This window comes from Salvelinus alpinus, chromosome 20 (genome assembly GCF_045679555.1).
Source record: "Salvelinus alpinus chromosome 20, SLU_Salpinus.1, whole genome shotgun sequence".
NCBI lineage: Eukaryota > Metazoa > Chordata > Actinopteri > Salmoniformes > Salmonidae > Salvelinus > Salvelinus alpinus.
Genome location: NC_092105.1, coordinates 10,181,601 through 10,204,155, shown reverse-complemented (window position 1 = coordinate 10,204,155; position 22,555 = coordinate 10,181,601). Strand labels below are relative to the sequence as shown.

The following is a 22,555-nucleotide window of genomic DNA, read 5'->3' as shown; positions in this document are numbered from 1 at the left end:
AGGTGGACAGTACTGTTGTCATCATGTCCCTGGACAGTACTGTTGTCATCAGGTGGACAGTACTGTGGTCATCATGTCCCTGGACAGTACTGTTGTCATCAGGTGGACAGTACTGTTGTCATCAGGTGGACAGCACTGTTGTCATCAGGTGGACAGTACTGTTGTCATCAGGTGGACAGTACTGTTGTCATCATGTCTCTGGACAGTACTGTTGTCATCAGGTGGACAGTACTGTTGTCATCATGTCCCTGGACAGTACTGTGGTCCTCAGGTGGACAGTACTGTTGTCATCAGGTGGACAGTACTGTTGTCATCAGGTGGACAGTACTGTGGTCATCAGGTGGACAGTACTGTTGTCATCATGTCCCTGGACGGGTACTGTGGTCATCAGGTGGACAGTAATGTTGTTATCAGGTGGACAGTACTGTGGTCATCAGGTGGACAGTACTATGGTTATCATGTCCCTGGACAGTACTGTTGTCATCAGGTGGACAGTACTGTTGTCATCATGTCCCTGGACAGTACTTTGGTCATCATGTCCCTGGACAGTACTGTTGTCATCAGGTGGACAGTACTGTTGTCATCATGTCCCTGGACAATACTGTTGTCATCATGTCCCTGGACAGTACTGTTGTCATCAGGTCCCTGGACAGTACTGTTGTCATCATGTCCCTGGACAGTACTGTTGTCATCAGGTGGACAGTACTGTTGTCATCAGGTGGACAGTACTGTTGTCATCAGGTGGACAAAACTGTTGTCATCAGGTGGACAGTACTGTTGTCATCATTTCCCTGGACAATACTGTTGTCATCAGGTGGACAGTACTGTTGTCATCAGGTGGACAGTGCTGTTGTCATCATGTCCCTGGACAGTACTGTTGTCATCATGTCCCTGGACAGTACTGTTGTCATCATGTCCCTGGACAGTACTGTTGTCATCAGGTGGACAGTACTATGGTCATCATGTCCCTGGACAGTACTGTTGTCATCAGGTGGACAGTACTATGGTCATCAGGTGGACAGTACTGTGGTCATCATGTCCCTGGACAGTACTGTTGTCATCAGGTGGACAGTACTGTTGTCATCAGGTGGACAGCACTGTTGTCATCAGGTGGACAGTACTGTTGTCATCAGGTGGACAGTACTGTTGTCATCAAGTGGACAGTCCTGTTGTCATCAGGTGGACAGTACTGTTGTCATCAGGTGGACAGTACTGTTGTCATCATGTCCCTGGACAGTACTGTTGTCATCAGGTGGACAGTACTATGGTCATCAGGTGGACAGTACTGTGGTCATCATGTCCCTGGACAGTACTGTTGTCATCAGGTGGACAGTACTGTTGTCATCAGGTGGACAGCACTGTTGTCATCAGGTGGACAGTACTGTTGTCATCAGTTGGACAGTACTGTTGTCATCATGTCTCTGGACAGTACTGTTGTCATCAGGTGGACAGTACTGTTGTCATCATGTCCCTGGACAGTACTGTGGTCCTCAGGTGGACAGTACTGTTGTCATCAGGTGGACAGTACTGTGGTCATCAGGTGGACAGTACTGTTGTCATCATGTCCCTGGACGGGTACTGTGGTCATCAGGTGGACAGTAATGTTGTTATCAGGTGGACAGTACTGTGGTCATCAGGTGGACAGTACTATGGTTATCATGTCCCTGGACAGTACTGTTGTCATCAGGTGGACAGTACTGTTGTCATCATGTCCCTGGACAGTACTGTGGTCATCATGTCCCTGGACAGTACTGTTGTCATCAGGTGGACAGTACTGTTGTCATCATGTCCCTGGACAGTACTGTTGTCATCAGGTCCCTGGACAGTACTGTTGTCATCATGTCCCTGGACAGTACTGTTGTCATCAGGTGGACAGTACTGTTGTCATCAGGTGGACAATACTGTTGTCATCAGGTGGACAGTACTGTTGTCATCAGGTGGACAGTACTGTTGTCATCAGGTGGACAGTATTGTTGTCATCAGGTGGACAGTACTGTTGTCATCATGTCCCTGGACAGTACTGTAGTCATCAGGTGGACAGTACTGTTGTCATCAGGTGGACAGTACTGTTGTCATCAGGTGGACAGTACTGTTGTCATCATGTCCGTGGACAGTACTGTTGTCATCAGGTGGACAGTACTGTTGTCATCAGGTGGACAGTACTGTTGTCATCAGGTGGACAAAACTGTTGTCATCAGGTGGACAGTACTGTTGTCATCATGTCCCTGGACAATACTGTTGTCATCAGGTGGACAGTACTGTTGTCATCAGGTGGACAGTACTGTTGTCATCAGGTGGACAGTACTGTGGTCATCATGTCCCTGGACAGTACTGTTGTCATCAGGTGGACAGTACTGTTGTCATCATGTCCCTGGACAATACTGTTGTCATTATGTCCCTGGACAGTACTGTTGTCATCAGGTGAACAGTACCGTTGTATTCATGTCCCTGGACAGTACTGTTGTCATCAGGTCCCTGGACAGTACTGTTGTCATCATGTCCCTGGACAGTACTGTTGTCATCAGGTGGACAGTACTGTTGTCATCAGGTGGACAGTACTGTTGTCATCAGGTGGACAAAACTGTTGTCATCAGGTGGACAGTACTGTTGTCATCATTTCCCTGGACAATACTGTTGTCATCAGGTGGACAGTACTGTTGTCATCAGGTGGACAGTGCTGTTGTCATCATGTCCCTGGACAGTACTGTTGTCATCATGTCCCTGGACAGTACTGTTGTCATCATGTCCCTGGACAGTACTGTTGTCATCAGGTGGACAGTACTATGGTCATCATGTCCCTGGACAGTACTGTTGTCATCAGGTGGACAGTACTATGGTCATCAGGTGGACAGTACTGTGGTCATCATGTCCCTGGACAGTACTGTTGTCATCAGGTGGACAGTACTGTTGTCATCAGGTGGACAGCACTGTTGTCATCAGGTGGACAGTACTGTTGTCATCAGGTGGACAGTACTGTTGTCATCAAGTGGACAGTCCTGTTGTCATCAGGTGGACAGTACTGTTGTCATCAGGTGGACAGTACTGTTGTCATCATGTCCCTGGACAGTACTGTTGTCATCAGGTGGACAGTACTATGGTCATCAGGTGGACAGTACTGTGGTCATCATGTCCCTGGACAGTACTGTTGTCATCAGGTGGACAGTACTGTTGTCATCAGGTGGACAGCACTGTTGTCATCAGGTGGACAGTACTGTTGTCATCAGTTGGACAGTACTGTTGTCATCATGTCTCTGGACAGTACTGTTGTCATCAGGTGGACAGTACTGTTGTCATCATGTCCCTGGACAGTACTGTGGTCCTCAGGTGGACAGTACTGTTGTCATCAGGTGGACAGTACTGTGGTCATCAGGTGGACAGTACTGTTGTCATCATGTCCCTGGACGGGTACTGTGGTCATCAGGTGGACAGTAATGTTGTTATCAGGTGGACAGTACTGTGGTCATCAGGTGGACAGTACTATGGTTATCATGTCCCTGGACAGTACTGTTGTCATCAGGTGGACAGTACTGTTGTCATCATGTCCCTGGACAGTACTGTGGTCATCATGTCCCTGGACAGTACTGTTGTCATCAGGTGGACAGTACTGTTGTCATCATGTCCCTGGACAGTACTGTTGTCATCAGGTCCCTGGACAGTACTGTTGTCATCATGTCCCTGGACAGTACTGTTGTCATCAGGTGGACAGTACTGTTGTCATCAGGTGGACAATACTGTTGTCATCAGGTGGACAGTACTGTTGTCATCAGGTGGACAGTACTGTTGTCATCAGGTGGACAGTATTGTTGTCATCAGGTGGACAGTACTGTTGTCATCATGTCCCTGGACAGTACTGTAGTCATCAGGTGGACAGTACTGTTGTCATCAGGTGGACAGTACTGTTGTCATCAGGTGGACAGTACTGTTGTCATCATGTCCGTGGACAGTACTGTTGTCATCAGGTGGACAGTACTGTTGTCATCAGGTGGACAGTACTGTTGTCATCAGGTGGACAAAACTGTTGTCATCAGGTGGACAGTACTGTTGTCATCATGTCCCTGGACAATACTGTTGTCATCAGGTGGACAGTACTGTTGTCATCAGGTGGACAGTACTGTTGTCATCAGGTGGACAGTACTGTGGTCATCATGTCCCTGGACAGTACTGTTGTCATCAGGTGGACAGTACTGTTGTCATCATGTCCCTGGACAATACTGTTGTCATTATGTCCCTGGACAGTACTGTTGTCATCAGGTGAACAGTACCGTTGTATTCATGTCCCTGGACAGTACTGTTGTCATCATGTCTCTGGACAGTACTGTGGTCATCAGGTGGACAGTACTGTTGTCATCAGGTGGACAGTACTGTGGTCATCAGGTGGACAGTACTGTTGTCATCAGGTGGACAGTACTGTTGTCATCAGGTGGACAGCACTGTTGTCATCAGGTGGACAGTACTGTTGTCATCAAGTGGACAGTACTGTGGTCATCAGGTGGACAGTACTGTTGTCATCAGGTGGACAGTACTGTTGTCATCATGTCCCTGGACAGTACTGTTGTCATCAGGTGGACAGTACTGTTGTCATCAGGTGGACAGTACTGTTGTCATCAGGTGGACAGTACTGTTGTCATCATGTCCCTTGACAGTACTGTTGTCATCAGGTGGACAGTACTGTGGTCATCATGTCCCTGGACAGTACTGTTGTCATCAGGTGGACAGTACTGTTGTCATCAGGTGGACAGTACTGTTGTCATCAGGTGGACAGTACTGTTGTCATCAGGTGAACAGTACTGTTGTCATCAGGTGGACAGTACTGTTGTCATCAGGTGGACAGTACTGTTGTCATCATGTCCCTGGACAGTACTGTTGTCATCATGTCCCTGGACAGTACTGTTGTCATCAGGTGGACAGTATTGTTGTCATCAGGTGGACAGTATTGTTGTCATCAGGTGGACAGTACTGTTGTCATCAGGTGGACAGTACTGTTGTCATCAGGTGGACAGTACTGTTGTCATCAGGTGGACAGTACTGTTGTCATCAGGTGAACAGTACTGTTGTCATCAGGTGGACAGTACTGTTGTCATCATGTCCCTGGACAGTACTGTTGTCATCAGGTGGACAGTACTGTTGTCATCATGTCCCTGGACAGTACTGTTGTCATCATGTCCCTGGACAGTACTGTTGTCATCAGGTGGACAGTACTGTTGTCATCAGGTGGACAGTACTGTGGTCATCATGTCCCTGGACAGTACTGTTGTCATCATGTCCCTGGACAGTACTGTTGTCATCAGGTGGACAGTATTGTTGTCATCAGGTGGACAGTACTGTTGTCATCAGGTGGACAGTATTGTTGTCATCAGGTGGACAGTACTGTTGTCATCAGGTGAACAGTACTGTTGTCATCAGGTGAACAGTACTGTTGTCATCAGGTGGACAGTACTGTTGTCATCAGGTGGACAGTACTGTTGTCATCAGGTGGACAGTACTGTGGTCATCATGTCCCTGGACAGTATTGTTGTCATCAGGTGAACAGTACTGTTGTCATCAGGTGGACAGTACTGTTGTCATCAGGTGGACAGTACTGTTGTCATCAGGTGGACAGTACTGTGGTCATCATGTCCCTGGACAGTATTGTTGTCATCATGTCCCTGGACAGTACTGTGGTCATCAGGTCCCTGGACAGTACTGTTGTCATCAGGTGGACAGTACTATTGTCATCAGGTGGACAGTATTGTTGTCATCAGGTGGACAGTAATGTTGTCATCAGGTGGACAGTACTGTTGTCATCAGGTGGACAGTACTGTTGTCATCATGTCCCTGGACAGTACTGTTGTCATCAGGTGGACAGTACTGTTGTCATCAGGTGGACAGTACTGTTGTCATCAGGTGGACAGTACTGTTGTCATCATGTCCCTGGACAGTACTGTTGTCATCAGGTGGACAGTACTATGGTCATCAGGTGGACAGTACTGTGGTCATCATGTCCCTGGACAGTACTGTTGTCATCAGGTGGACAGTACTATGGTCATCATGTCCCTGGACAGTACTGTTGTCATCAGGTGGACAGTACTGTTGTCATCAGGTGGACAGCACTGTTGTCATCAGGTGAACAGTACTGTTGTCATCAGGTGGACAGTACTGTTGTCATCATGTCTCTGGACAGTACTGTTGTCATCAGGTGGACAGTACTGTTGTCATCAGGTGGACAGTACTGTTGTCATCAGGTGGACAGTACTGTTGTCATCAGGTGGACAGTACTGTTGTCATCAGGTGGACAGTACTGTTGTCATCAGGTGGACAGTACTGTGGTCATCAGGTGGACAGTACTGTTGTCATCAGGTGGACAGTACTGTTGTCATTATGTCTCTGGACAGTACTGTTGTCATCAGGTGGACAGTACTGTTGTCATCAGGTGGACAGTACTGTTGTCATCAGGTGGACAGTACTGTTGTCATCAGGTGGACAGTACTGTTGTCATCAGGTGGACAGTACTGTTGTCATCAGGTGGACAATACTGTGGTCATCATGTCCCTGGACAGTACTGTTGTCATCAGGTGGACAGTACTGTTGTCATCAGGTGGACAGTACTGTTGTCATCAGGTGGACAGTACTGTTGTCATCAGGTGGACAGTACTGTGGTCATCATGTCCCTGGACAGTACTGTTGTCATCATGTCCCTTGACAGTACTGTTGTCATCAGGTGGACAGTACTGTTGTCATCAGGTGGACAGTACTGTGGTCATCAGGTCCCTGGACAGTACTGTTGTCATCAGGTGGACAGTACTGTTGTCATCAGGTGGACAGTACTGTTGTCATCAGGTGGACAGTACTGTGGTCATCAGGTGGACAGTACTGTTGTCATCAGGTGGACAGTAGTGTTGTCATCATGTGGACAGTGCTGTTGTCATCGGTTGGACAGTACTGTTGTCTTCAGGTGGACAGTACTGTTGTCATCAGGTGGACAGTACTGTTGTCATCAGGTGGACAGTACTGTTGTCATCATGTGGACAGTACTGTTGTCATCAGGTGGACAGTACTGTGGTCTTCAGGTGGACAGTACTGTTGTCATCAGGTGGACAGTACTGTGGTCTTCATGTCCCTGGACAGTACTGTTGTCATCAGGTGGACAGTACTGTGGTCATCAGGTGGACAGTACTGTTGTCATCAGGTGGGCTGCTTTCCACTCCATTGCTATGAGCTGTGTGTTTGTGGTATGCTCAGGAGGACAAAAATGGTTGCCAGGGGGATGTGTGTGTGTGTGTGTGTGTGTGTGTGTGTGTGTGTGTGTGTGTGTGTGTGTGTGTGTGTGTGTGTGTGTGTGTGTGTGTGTGTGTGTGTGTGTGTGTGTGTGTGTGTGTGTGTGTGTGTGTGTGTGTGTGTTGTCAGGGGAAACGGCAGGGCCAGACTCTGTGGGATGTGTAAATTCAATCCCACCTTTCTGGAGCACATATTTCTGAATGTTATTCTCCAGACCCTGTCCAAAGACCAATCAAATGGAATGATATTGAAAGAAATGTTTCATATATTCAAACGGAACAGATGCTTACTTGACTGTAATGTCAATTAATTTATAGACCTGCATTTTGTGAGATAAGATAAGTGCAAAGAACAGGGGCAATGCATTTAATATGAATAGCTTGTGTTATGGATTTTTTTCTGACGTACTCAGAGTTGTGTCTTTGGTTGTACAAAATGTTGTTTTAAATCTAAACTAATTGTTACACTAAATGGTTACTCTAAGGGTTGGTCAGTTTTATATTGAATTGACATGCAGTTTGCAGACAGTTGATCCTCTGGGGCAATCGGTTTGTGGTATGATGTATTTGCTCTATAGGCCCAAGTTGCCCACGTAGTGAGGTGCAGGTGGATGTGTTCTTTACCTGGACAGGATCATATGGTCTGGAATAATAGTTTAGACTTAGTACAAAGTCACCACAAGCCCTAACAATAGGATGGATTGAGTGTTGTTTTTTTTTGTATTTTCACCTTTATCATAGACTCCTCTCAGCTGTGATACAGGCGATGAATGCACCAATAGCTGTCCCCCTCGAAATATGTATTGTCTCCAGGAGCCTCTAGCTGCGTACGTACCGGGCGTCTCTGTTACTAGGCTTTTTCTATTTACCACGACCAGGCAGGTTCTTTGTCTTTGAAAACATCCCCCCCCCCCCCCCCCCCAGCTTAGCCGTAATACCACCACCCGTGTGATCCCTTTAAATGGCTTCTTTGTGTCCCTGGCTTTTAACAAGCGTCCACAAGGCACACGCCTGCAATTGTAGACCCATTAAAGATGATTAGTCTTGGAACTCTATGGTACTTTAAGAGATTTTAATTACACTGACTCTGGCAGGTACATGGCAAGACACAGCCAGATGTCTACTCTGGCTATGTTTTGTAAGATCCCCCACAATGTCTTTAGAAATAGCTACAGTACAGCTGTTCTCTCTTAATTTGACCACTCTGTTGTCGCAAAAATAAATCCTGCGTCACAGGAAATGCTAACGTGTATTTGAGTTATAAAAATGCTTCTAAAGTTTTGAATTTCCACAATTTCAGACTTAATTTGCATTAACGAAAAATGTATCAACCCCTAAAAAAATGTCCATTAATTATAATCCACATAATAATGAACATTTCCTGTTACTGCAGGATTCTTTTCCTGCTGTGAGAAACTGGTCAAATTAAGATCCTACATCTGTATGTACAAAGGGAAGTTTCTAACGTGTGGTTGGTCTGTGTTGTGTGAGACATGGCAAATCCGCATACCATCCACCACTGAAAGATGTATCTTGGCACGGGGTGTGCAACTCGTTTGACACAAACACACTAACTTTGATAACAAAGAGCTATTGTTTCGGGCAAAGTGAGTCTTCGCCTGTAAGCTGTGAAAATAAACTATCACTGTGAGTCAAGGTATGATAGTTTCCTATATTTAACCACTTTCCATATGCATTGCAAAATAAACATAAAATGCCTTGTTGGCACCTCTCTCAACAGATGCTCAACCCATATATCAATTCTTAATTGTCTGAACTCATTTGAATTCAACGCACATAGTGAGTAGTGAATGTAACACTGGATTTTTAGTTACTACAGTCATAAAAACTGTAGTCCAAAATATCAACTGTGCAAATGCTTCCATGAACCTTTTCAATATACAGACCTCTCTCTCTACATCATTGTCAAAGGCTAGTTTCTTTACAGTGGGGATAGCTACCTTTAAAAATACATTTAAATTAGTCTCTTTCCTGGTCGTACTGCCTATGTTGTGGTTGTTATACAGTGCCTTCAGGAAGGTATTCAGACCCCTTTACTTTTTCCACATTTTGTTACGTTACAGCCTTATTAAAAAATGTATTAAATAGTTGTTTTCCCTCATCAATCTGCACACAATACCCCATAATGACATCACAATACCCCATAATGACATCACAATACCCCATAATGACAAAGCAAAAACAGTTTTAAGAATGTTTTGCTAATTTATATTTACATTTTTTAACATAAGTTTTCAGACCCTTTACTCAGTACTTTGTTGAAGCTTTACAGCCTCTAGTCTTTATGGGTATGACGCTACAAGCTTGGCACTTGTATTTTGGGAGTTTCTCCCATTCTTCTCTGGAGATTCTCTCAAGCTGTGTCAGAATTTTTTTTCAGGTCTCCAGAGATGTTCGATTGGGTTCAAGTCCGGGCTCTGGCTGGGCCACTCAAGGACATTCAGAGACTTGTCCTGAAGCCATTCCTGCATTGTCTTTAATGTGTGCTTAGTGTCGTTGTCCTGTTGGAAGGTGAACCTTCGCCCTAGTCTGAGGTCCTGAGCCCTCTGGAGCAGGTTTTCATCAAGGATCTCTCTGTACTTTGCTCCATTAATCTTTTCCTCGATCCTGACTAGTCTCCCAGTCCCTGCCGCTGGCTTCCGTCTGGTCACTCTACCATAAAGGCCTGATTGGTGGAGTGCTGCAGAGATGGTTGTCCTCCTGGAAGGTTCTCCCATCTTCACAGAGGAACTCTTGAGCTCTGTCAGAGTGACCATCGGGTTCTTGGTCACCTCCCAGACTAAGATCCTTCTTCCCCATTTGCTCAGTTTGGCCGGGCAGCCAGCTCTAGGAAGAGTCTTGGTGCTTCCAAACTTCTTCCATTTAAGAATGATGGAGGCCACTGTGTTCTTGGGGACATTCAATGCTGCGGAAATGTTTTGATACCCTTCCCCAGATCTATGCCTCGACACAATCCTGTCCCAGAGCTCTACGGACAATTCGACCTCATGGCTTGGTTTTTGCTCTGACATGCACTGTCAACTGGGGGACCTTATATAACAGGTGTGTGCCTTTCCAAATCACGTCCAATCAGTTGAATTGACCACAGGTGGACTCCAATCAAGTTGTAGAAACATCTCAACGATGATTTCATGGAAACAGGATGCACCTGAGCTCAATTTCGAGTCTCATAGCAAAGGTTCTGAATACTTATATAAATAGGGTATTTCAGTTTTTGTTATTTTATAAATTTGCCAATATTTCAACAACAAAAAAAATCTTTGTCATTATGGGGTATTGTGTGTAGATTGATGAGGATTTTTATTTATTTCATCCATTTTAGAATAAGGCTATAGCGTAACAAAATGTTTTTAAAAAGTCAAGGGGTCTGAATACTTTCCGAATGCACTAGATGTATAGATATGTAAAACTGCTGGGGTTTTTCCTCTGACTGGAGATGAAAAGCAGTTCCCAGGCAGCATATTTGGTTCCTTAGAAGTTTTTAGTTTCCTATTGGTTCTGGTAAGGAAGCCATATATTTCCTGACTAGTAAAACTATAAAAATAAAAAAATAAAACATTCTGTGATCGGAAGTGAATTTTGCCTGTTCTGGGAACGTTTATTTTAGGTTGCAGGGAGGTTCTGAGAACGTTTTACTCTGGTCCGTTGAAAGTTTTATTAATACTAAAAAATATTGGTTGTTTTGAGGTTGGAAGTTTTACCCCCCCTTTTTCGTGATATCCAATTGGTAGTTACGATCTTGTCTCATCACTGCAACTCCCCAACGGACTTGGGAGAGGCGAAGGTTGAGAGTCATGCGTCCTCCAAAACATGACATGCCAAGCCGCACTGTTTCTTAACACACTGCTCGCTTTACTCAGAAGCCAGTCGCACCAATTTGTTGGAGGAAACACCATCCAACTGACAACCGGAGGTCAGCTTGCATGCCTCCGGCCTGCCACAAGGAGTCACTAGAGCACAATGAGCCAAACCCTCCCCTAATGCTGTGCCAATTGTGCGTCGCCCCATGGGGCTCCCGGTCACGTCCAGCTGTGACACAGCCTTGGATCAAACCCAAGGTTGTAGTGGCGCCTCAGCACTGCAATGCAGTGCCTTAGACCGCTGCACCACTCAGGAGGCCATTTGGAGTTTTTTTTTTATAACTTTCTTAAAACATTCACAGAATGAAGACTTTTAATAACAATGCTAGATTATTTTTGGGGTTAACTCTTTTGAGCTCCAAGCACAGATGGAAATTCATTTCCTTAGGTATTAATCATCCAAAAACATCTGTGAGATTCAAACCTATAATCTTGGTTTCTCTGTCCATGGAATTAGTCCACTGCGCCACCTGGATGGAGCTAGGATGACATGTTTTTTAAGCTTACAAAGCTGTTCATTTTAGTCTATTCAAACAGACCTCATTTCAAAGAAACAAGCACTCATTAAGATCCGGTGTGGCCAATTAGTGGGTGAGGCCAACACACCTGAACACACTTAACAAGATAGAGGTTAGAGAGAGTTTTGTTGATGCTGAGAATGGAATGTATATGTTTTTAAATAACCATGAATAGAACCATGAGGACACCTGAAGGAAACGTTATGCTGAAGTATGGAAATTCCCCCAGAAGATTGTTGTTTCTTAACATTCTCTGAACTATTTGAGAACATTCCCAATGTCAAACCAGTTGGAGAACGTTCCTAGAACATTGCCAACATTTAAATTCAATCTAACCATGTTTGAAGTTTTAGGAAATGTTCTGTTAAAGACAAGAATAAAAGTTTTTTTGTCAAGTTCCTTAAATGTGCTGAGATTATTCCAAAGCCAAGCAACTATCCTGCAACATTCCCAGAAAGTTGTGGGAAGGTTGTTTGCTAAATAACCATAGGACAACCACGCTCTCACCAAGCTCTAAGAAACATATGGTTCTCAGAACGTGATGCGCTAGCTGGGATGCTTGTCAGAACACTATGTGCTAGCTAGGATGGTTCTCAGAACACTATGTGCTAGCTAGGATGGTTCTCAGAACACTATGTGCTAGCTAGGATGGTTCTCAGAACACTATGTGCTAGCTAGGATGGTTCTCAGAACACTATGTGCTAGCTAGGATGGTTTTCAGAACACTATGTGCTAGCTAGGATGGTTCTCAGAACACTATGTGCTAGCTAGGATGGTTCTCAGAACACTATGTGCTAGCTAGGATGGTTCTCAGAACACTATGTGCTAGCTGGGATGCTTGTCAGAACACTATGTGCTAGCTAGGATGGTTCTCAGAACACTATGTGCTAGCTAGGATGGTTCTCAGAACACTATGTGCTAGCTAGGATGGTTCTCAGAACACTATGTGCTAGCTAGGATGGTTTTCAGAACACTATGTGCTAGCTAGGATGGTTCTCAGAATTTTATGCGCTAGCTAGATTGACTGTAATCTGTAGTTCGTCTGCCTTGCTGGATATGCCTTCAAAAGCACAGGGATTGTAATGTGTGGGATCCATGTTTCAGTTTTGCCAAATCGAACTGTTTCTTTTGATTTAATATGCATTTTGAATTCACATTTTCTCTTGATCGTAGTCCTGACAGACTGGAAATTGGAGTGGTTGTACTAATTCCCTAGAAATCATTTATTCATCCTTCTATAGTTTTTATTCGAGTAGGTTTGGGAGGACAGATGGGTCTCTAGTGCTGAGATTGAGCTGGCTCTGAATTACATTTTATTATTTAACTTGAATATTTGATAATACCTCAAATGCACCCATCCCTTTGTAAAGTGGTTGTCATTTAATAGCAACTTTTTAATTCTTTCCTTAGGACAAGGCAGATCAGTTCACTGCACAGATGAATGTCGTGCGCTGGGCCATTCTGACAGATGCTGGATGCCAAAGTTACGGGTAGGAGGCCAAGCAGACAGCGGCGATAATCGCACCGACCTTTTCATCCCAGTGGGAATGGAGGCCATGGTGGAGACAGAGATTTATGGCAGCCTCAACCGCAGCGCAGCCAGAAAAACCCTCAGCACGTTCGGCAAGGAGCAGCGGGACAGCACCATCCTAGTGGCCAACATCAAACCCTACTTCAAGTCTCAGCGTGCCCGCAGTCCCCAGTTGCAGGAGTGCTCCTCTGCGTCCAGCAGCCCCACCAAAGGGAACACACCCCTGGACTCCCACACCAAAGGGCCTAGGGAGGAGGTGGGGAGGGACGGGGAGGGGGGCTCAGACAGCAGTGCCTATGGACCCCCAGACGGCCAATGTTCACCGCCCCATACGGAATTGGAGGAGCCGTCATACATGGCTTGCGACCTCAGGCCCAAGTCCCTGTCGAACAGCCTTATCCACAGCTCTGAGATCAGATCTGGGATCATCAGCCAGGAGTGTGGGGGGATGGAGTGTGTCAGTCCAAACCAGCGGGACTCTGGGGACTGAAAGGTCAGGGTCTGGGCCTTGCTCTCATCTGGGTGCCGTGTGATTAGGTCACAGATGAATGACGGAAGGGTAATTTATGTTCACCCAGGAAGGTTCCAGACATTGTACTGTATAACCAAAAACCATCAGACATTAACTCTGTCTTTTTTTATTCTGTGGTTTGTTGTTAAAAGTAAAGAAAAACATGTATGTCCATGGTTCTGACTGCTGTGAGCAGAAGGGGAAGAAAATCATTGCTTTCATGCTATTATGTGTTTTCATGCTATACTGTTCAATTTAGATGTCCGTGTTTTACACAATTCAAGCTCCAATTTTGTGAGGCTGTTGAACGAATTGCTGCTGTTAAGGTATTGAGTCCTGTCTGCTTTTGTTAAGTGATTTGCTTTCGTCTTCACTTACTGTAGTGTATGAAAAACATCCGCTTGGATTTATAATTTAAGTGAAATACAACGTGAAGTGTCTTATGAACGTTTAAATGCGACTCTGCTCTGGTAAACCAGGGAATGTCCCTTTTCATAAAACCATTTGAGGTTGCTGAAAAATCAAGACGTTTTTTTACAAATGTATTTGTAATTTTATTGTCGGTTTATGTGCAAAAAAAGCTGAGCTTTCAAGTGAATATGAGCTACTGTACTTGTGTATTGTATTAAATTTGTATACACACGTGCTACAGCGGAACACAGAATGTCATTATTTTTTGACAAATGGTGCCTCTAAAGCTATCAAGCTTTATTCTGCCTGAGGATCATAATTATCTCTCCAAGGTGTGGTTCAAGGGCCGACATGATTTATCTTGCTTAATCAACTGTCAGAAAAGGCTGCAACCCCACAAACACACCAAAACGAGCCGTGACTATTTACAATAGCGGTCGCGACCCCACTCTAGTTAACTTGATATTATCATACTCATTATGCGATCATGACTCTTACCACAGTCACCTTTCTTTTTAACACCAACTAATTATCTTTAACAGCAACTAATTATCTTTAACACCAACTAATTATCTTTAACAGCACATAAATTAAATCAGACCATGTGAAGTGGTTTAGTTTATTCAAGGTGTGTCGACCTCAGCTAGTGTACCTCATTACACAGCAAATCAGCCAAGTCTATGCTGCTTCTATGCTGCTCAAGCATTAAAGTAACTGCCAAATGAAAATCTCACTTTAAAAAGTTCATATTCTGTTAACTCCAAATAATGTTGTTGACTCCTCCTATACTCGAATTTGTGGCAAAAGCATAAATTGGAGAAAAAACACTTAAAGCTTAAAGTTGTATTTCAAACAGAACGTTTAAAAAATGCTTGCTATTTTCTCATAGAACATGATGTCATCTCCCTGAGGAGGATAAGCTGGCCAATCACCAGTCTACTTGCGTGAATATTTGTAATGAGTATACACCCACAACATTCTGTTGTTGGGATACGCCCACACCATTCCAACACAGAAAAGCTGCTTTTTAGCATACCTAATTACCTTATTTTTTTGAAGGAAAACTATTTCACTCATATTGTACTGTAAGTAATTATAGGTCATATTCCATATAAATCTTGAAACAATGGTCAGTTACTTTAAACAAGACTCCAATGTATGTATGGTACAAGGACATTTGTTGATGTAGTAGCACTAGTGTGCCTGAATGTAAGGCCAGCTGAATCAATGTTCCTCTACCTCTGCACCACCCTGAGGAGAATCACCCTGAGAAGAACCACCCTGAGGAGAAATCACCCTGAGGAGAACCACCCTGAGGAGAAATCACCCTGAGAAGAACCACCCTGAGGAGAAATCACCCTGAGGAGAAATCACCCTGAGAAGAACCACCCTGAGGAGAACCACCCTGAGGAGAATCACCCTGAGGAGAACCACCTTGAGAAGAAACCACCCTGAGAAGGAATCACCCTGAGGAGAACCACCCTGAGGAGAACCACCCTGAGGAGAATCACCCAGAGGAGAACCACCCTGAGGAGAACCACCCTGAGGAGAACCACCTTGAGAAGAAACCACCCTGAGGAGAATCACCCTGAGGAGAACCACCCTGAGGAGAACCACCCTGAGGAGAACCACTCTGAGGAGAACCACCTTGAGAAGAAACCACCCTGAGGAGAATCACCCTGAGGAGAACCACCCTGAGGAGAGTCACCCTGAGGAGAACCACCCTGAGGAGAATCACCCTGAGAAGAAACCACCCTGAGAAGAACCACCCTGAGGAGAACCACCCTGAGGAGAGTCACCCTGAGGAGAACCACCCTGAGGAGAACCACCCTGAGGAGAGTCACCCTGAGGAGAACCACCCTGAGGAGAATCACCCTGAGAAGAAACCACCCTGAGAAGAACCACCCTGAGGAGAACCACCCTGAGGAGAACCACCCTGAGAAGAACCACCCTGAGAAGAACCACCCTGAGGAGAACCACCCTGAGGAGAAATCACCCTGAGGAGAAACCACCCTGAGGAGAAATCACCCTGAGGAAAATCACCCTGAGGAGAACCACCCTGAGGAGAACCACCCTGAGGAGAAATCACCCTGAGGAGAAACCACTCTGAGGAGAAATGACCCTGAGGAGAAATCACCCTGAGGAGAATCACCCTGAGGAGAACCACCCTGAGGAGAAATCACCCTGAGAAGAACCACCCTGAGAAGTATAGAAACAGTTTGTCAAGAGAATCTCAAGAGACACAAGAAAAACGCCTCAGTGTACTACAATCTGCAGCAGTGGTAAGTACTTCAGGTAAAATTGATGGACAACAGCAATGATATGGCAGCCCAAAACATTTGGAACGCCTTCCTAATATTGAGTTGCACTCCCCACTTTTGCCCTCAGAACAGCCTCAATTCGCCTGCACTAACCATGGAACTTCGTGATGACACGGCCAAGTATTGCGCCATGCATTGGGTTCAAACGGTTATGGCTTGGTATGCGCTCCGCTCCATAATGATTTAATTAGCCTATGTTTCTTTTATATATATATATATATATATATATATATATATATATATATATATATATATATATATATATATATATATATATGTATTATCAACTGTAAATAATGATCCTCAGTAACAACCACATGACAGCGTTTTACAGAGGAAGCAAATGAGGTTCGCTGGACCTTATTCATGTTTTTTTCTCATGTAAAGGTGGTGAAATTAATACGGAATTATTAGGGAATTATTAGGGAATTAAGTCAAAGTCAGAATACGGCGTATCTGTAGAAACACTTCCTCCAACTTAATTTATTAAATCTGTAGACACACCTCCACCTTAATTTATTAAATCTGTAGACACACCTCCACCTTAATTTATTAAATCTGTAGACACACTTCCTCCACCTTAATTTATTAAATCTGTAGACACACTTCCTCCACCTTAATTTATTAAATCTGTAGACACACCTCCTCCACCTAATTTATTCAATCTGTAGACACCTCCGCCACACCTTAATTTATTTGATCTGTAGACACACTTCCTCCACCTTAATTTATTTAAATCTGTAGACACACCTCCGCTACACCTTAATTTGTTTGATCTGTAGACACACCTCCGCTACACCTTAATTTATTCGATCTGTAGACACACCTCCGCTACACCTTAATTTATTTGATCTGTAGACACACCTCCGCTACACCTTAATTTATTTGATCTGTAGACACACCTCCGCTACACCTTAATTTATTCGATCTGTAGACACACCTCCGCTACACCTTAATTTATTTGATCTGTAGACACACCTCCGCTACACCTTAATTTATTCGATCTGTAGACACACCTCCTCCACCTTAATTTATTCGATCTCAAACTAATAGCGAGTGAATAGCAAGCTATTTTCATTTCAGGTCAGAATACTCATAGAAAAACTTGAATCCCTTGCAGCTCATCTGGCTCTTATACGGTAAGCTACTCTACTGCTCCTCTACTGGCTATTCACTCAATGCTTTTATTATTATGACGCATTGATTTCTAGTTAGATCACCGTACGCGTCAGCAGCCTCTAAAAAAGGCTGTGTTTCACAATAGCCAAATGATCCCCACCAATTGGTGTTTCTATTTTCCGCTGTCTCTTATCTGTAGACGTGTGACTTCTGTGTGTCATCTCACCGGGAACGGCACAGTGCTGGTTTCCCAGGATCCTGTCATGTTACCTCCTCAGGGGGAAAACATATTCATTTTGATTTCGATTGGTATTTGTTTCCGTTGCTAGTATTGACACAATTCCAGACCGAGATGTTGTCGCTCAGCAGGCAACTCTGATGAGCTCATCTGCATAAATTTAAATATTCTTTGAGGGGGAAATTGCGTTGGTCACCGCAACGAATTCCCGTTGAAATGCCAGGAACTAACATCACATCTCTCGTCCTCTACTTTATTCCCCAGAATGTTAAACCACTTGAAAGCAAAAACAGGTGACAGCTGAATGTCAATCTGAAAGTACTCAGGCAATTTCATCACATTTACCCCTGAGATCCTTTAAGATATCCCTTACTCTCAACAAATGGCTACAGGTTAAACTCCCAAGTCAGCGGCAAATTATGCAAAATATGTTCTTTGAAGAAAACACTCCTTTAAAACACTCCTTTAATTAATTAATTAATTTAATGACTTGACATTAAAAAAACGAAGTGGTGTTGAGGACCGCTGAATGCAGATTATGGACAGGCATAGCACACACTGTGGGATGGATGAACATGTCTCTCACAATGATTACAGTCAGAATGAATAGGAATTACAGACAATGACAGCGATCAATGTACTACCCCCCCTCCCTTCTTCACCATTTTACACCAATTATTTATTCCGATGAAATAGGACCATTCAGTTGACATGCTTACCCTGAGCACATACGCTTTTAATTCAATAACACATAGGCGATAAGAGTTTGTCTTTACCTCCACCAAATGCTGTGGGAAATGCTTCCACTTGGTTGAAAGCTGTTGGTGGGGAAAATCCCTGAGAGCGTGTCATAAACAACATTGAGAGAGTACCTTCCCTTCAAGTTAAAAACACCAGTCCACATTAGTCACCCCAAAGAGCCTTTCTTTTTCTAGTTAAAAACACCAGTCCACATTAGTCAGCCCAAAGGGCTTTTCTTTTTCTAATTAAAAACACCAGTCAACATTAGTCAGCCCAAAGGGCTTTTCTTTTTCTAGTTAAAAACACCAGTCCACATTAGTCAGCCCAAAGGGCTTTTCTTTTTCTAATTAAAAACACCAGTCAACATTAGTCAGCCCAAAGGGCTTTTCTTTTTCTAGTTAAAAACACCAGTCAACATTAGTCAGCCCAAAGAGCCTTTCTTTTTCTAGTTAAAAACACCAGTCCACATTAGTCAGCCCAAAGAGGATTTCTTTTTCTAGTTAAAAGCACCAGTCAACATTAGTCACAACAGCTCGCATTGATGTGCCATCCTGGATGAACTGCACTACCTGAGCCACTTGTGTGGGTTGTAGACTCCGTCTCATGCTACCACTAGAGTGAGAGCACCGCCAGCATTCAAAAGTGACCAAAACATCAGCCAGGAAGCATAGGAACTGAGAAGTTGTCTGTGGTCACCACCTGCAGAATCACTCCTTTTTTGGGGGTGTCTTGCTAATTGCCTATAATTTCCACCTTTTGTCTATTCCATTTGCACAACAGCATGTGAAATTTATTGTCAATCAGTGTTGCTTCCTAAGTGGACAGTTTGATTTCACAGAAGTGTGATTGACTTGGAGTTACATTGTGTTGTTTAAGTGTTCCCTTTATTTTTTTGAGCAGTGTATATAAAGTACCGGTCTGAAGGGAGCTCTAACGGGACAGTCCCGTTAGTTCCCTTATATACTGGTTACAGACACATTACATAGGCATAGTTCATAGTGTTGGTTCCGGCATGTATCTGGCACCGTCTCCTCTGCCAAATAGTCTAAGGAGGTCATGACCCCTCATATCTTTACCAGGCACAGGCAGGACCCAATGATTGTTTATGACACCAAAGTCAAGTAAGTACAATTAAGTAAAATGTCCTTCACATTCCATCCTTTTATGACTTGTGTGATAATAGTAATTACATTTTAAGGTAAGCAAGTGTTTAACTTCTATATCAATCTGTCTATTGAAGTAAGGGAAATCAACACAAACCAGACACTTCATCAATTCAAGCCCTTCACTCTGGGTTGTACAATCCAATTGGTATGGTGTACTATCCTCTTAATTAAGGTTGTACTTCTATTAATGAGAGTGTATTTATTAAAAATACACACACACAGCATATTAAATAACACACGCTGCAGCCCATTTGGCAACTTGGGATCTTCCAAACAGGGAATCCAACCAAGTTGCAGGCGTCCACTCTGTTTGTGGGGAATTATTCTTAGCAACAGTGGCAATGTATTCGGTGAGATCAGTCATATTAGATGAGTGATCTGGGACAAAAGTACAACATTTATTGCCAATGATCGCACTCTTGACCTGCCAAAAGATAGTCAAGAGCCTCTCTGTTTTGCAGAGCCAATTTACACAATTATTTTCTAGAGATCTCCCGAATTTGATCTAGGGCACATGCATATTGACTTTCACAGGGAAGAGCGAGAACACATGATATAAAAGTTTCACACCAACCTTGATAAGAATGAGATTGGGGCAAGCTACAATCTAGTGGCTCTCCTCATATTTTAGCGGCATCGCTCTCTCTCTAGAAGCCTCACCTTTCCATATCATAATTAGAACTATTCATAAATGATCCAACCCAGATTTAGAATGACAGTCCTTAGTGCGTCACGTTGGTTTTATCACTTTAATTTAAGACCCTCAACTTAGCACACACCGACGACACTGGCAGAATGTACATTTACGTTGACATACAGTATATTCATCTTATATTTCTAGTATTAACTATTCTCAATACTTGTGGTATTGACAGATTGGTATCTCCATTCAATCTTAGTCTAAATTACTATACATTTTGCAGTGTGCAGACCTCCACAATCAACCTGATACCCCAAATTAACCATTTTGGATAAGCCTAAATCAATTATGGGCATGGTTAACCACCCCCCTCCATCCCGGCACTCATCTTTCTGGCGTTTCTTCATGTTCTTCTTCAGATAGTGTTTCAGTTTGTCCTCCCAATAGCACATGTTCAAAGTGGATGGCCCTTGATAATGTCTCTCACCTGAACCACCACATTTACAGTCCATTATGTCTCCGCTGTCATTTACAGTCCATTATGTCTTGTCCATTTTCCTACCAGTACACCAGCAAGTTCGGACGGGGATCTCTCTCTCCATGCTCAAACCACGTGAACTCATGTCGCACTCCTGAGAGAAAAGGCATGAGAGGCATGAAAGGCATGAAAGGCATGAGGCCTTACCAGGAAGTCAGAACAGAGGTCAGAGGTCAGTCAGCCCTATTAAGTGAGTGTTTTTTTTCCTGTACCTTAGACATTATTTAAAGATATTTCAAACATTTCAGACATTTTGTGTATCAGGTTTACATTTGTTTTTTTAGTACATTTCTTCTAATCAAGAGAATTTACATGTGTGCACCCAAAACTCTGACAATAGAAACTTCAGAAAAGGTAATTTGGGTACAGCATCCTAAAACCAAAATTAAAAGACCCCACACAATAACTCAAACAGAGTATTAACCGCTAACAAATATTAATTAAAAGGTGGGTTGTGTGTGGGTGCTGGCATGTATATAGTAAAAATAGTAGGGTAATAACAAACTAAATGGCCAGGTCTTACTAAATTTGGGAGTTCCCTTAACAGCTGGATCCGGGTACCTTTAAGATGATACAGTGTCCCGTAAAGCTGAATTTAGGCACTTTCTAAAGTAAACAATCTCAGAGCCCCTCTCTTGTAATCAATGTAATTTTGACCTGTAGCATTGACATACAATTCTGTACAACCTGTCTCTGGGACATGAACTTAGTTGAAATATAAAACCTGCTATTTAACAAATTTGCTAGGACCTTCAAAAGAGTTGGTGATGTGTTATCAGCTCAATACTCTGTACTAAAAACATTTACCTGGATCTACTTCAATTCTGAACACAGTTCCACATAATGAAAACAGATTATTGTTTTAGATGACATTAGATTCTTACTTAAATCCCTGGTGCTACCCAGAAACTATAGAATTTTGTAATAAATTGTCAAAAACGTGTCTTACTCAATTATTCATACCTCTGTCCCAAATTTCCCCACTGTGTCTCTTGCAGCCTTCTATTGTTCCACAGGAAGCTTATCTATCACAAACAACAGATGACTTACGCACAAGAGCAGTGGACCAGGCCTTGAAGGGTGAGCGGCCTCTAATTTAACATCAGTCCCAATGCTCAATCTTCAAATTACTAAAATACTGCATTATGAGCATCACTCTCAAACAACATTTTGCTTTTCCCCCCCTATTGCAAGGTTTAAAACAAAACAAACATGATATATTTCTCCGTATTGGAATGCATTGTATTCATTTTAGTATACATTCAGAAAGTTACTCTCTATTTGTTTATTACCAATCTCTGTTGGATATTCACTTTCTGCTTCAATATTTATGAAATGTCTGTATTTTAAGATTCATGTGTAATGGTTTGTAGGGATTATTATGAATTCACTGTGATGGCACTGTCTATCAGTCCCCTGTAGATGGTATGCTCTGTCCATGAAAAGTCTCTACCTAGCAAGTTAAACGGTTGAGTAGGTGAATACAGAAAATCATTGGTTCTATTTAGCAGGGTATGGGGTTTATTTCAAAAATCTATTACCAGAGTGGAAGACATCTCAAGTGTTTATAGTTTTATTGGTTAGGGGAAAGTCAAGTCCCGTACAATGCATCAACCTTGTCCTTCTCAAATGATCCATAAAGGGACCACTCTGAACATTCCTCAGAATAGTTTTTACACCACTTTCC

The 22,555-nt window shown here is 43.4% G+C and overlaps 1 protein-coding gene across 4 annotated transcripts in view; it reads left to right on the top strand.

Annotated features, from left to right (window-relative positions):
* The window catches only part of LOC139546281 (protocadherin-17-like), a 40,959-nt gene extending 26,614 nt beyond the window's left edge, over window positions 1-14,345 (top strand). For all 4 annotated transcript variants that reach the window (XM_071354463.1, XM_071354462.1, XM_071354461.1 and 1 more), the window contains exon 4: window positions 13,063-14,345. In XM_071354463.1, the coding sequence (XP_071210564.1) occupies window positions 13,063-13,673 (611 nt within the window). In that variant the 3' untranslated portion in view covers window positions 13,674-14,345. The remainder of the gene's footprint in view (window positions 1-13,062) is intronic.
* The last annotated feature ends 8,210 nt before the right edge of the window (window positions 14,346-22,555 follow it).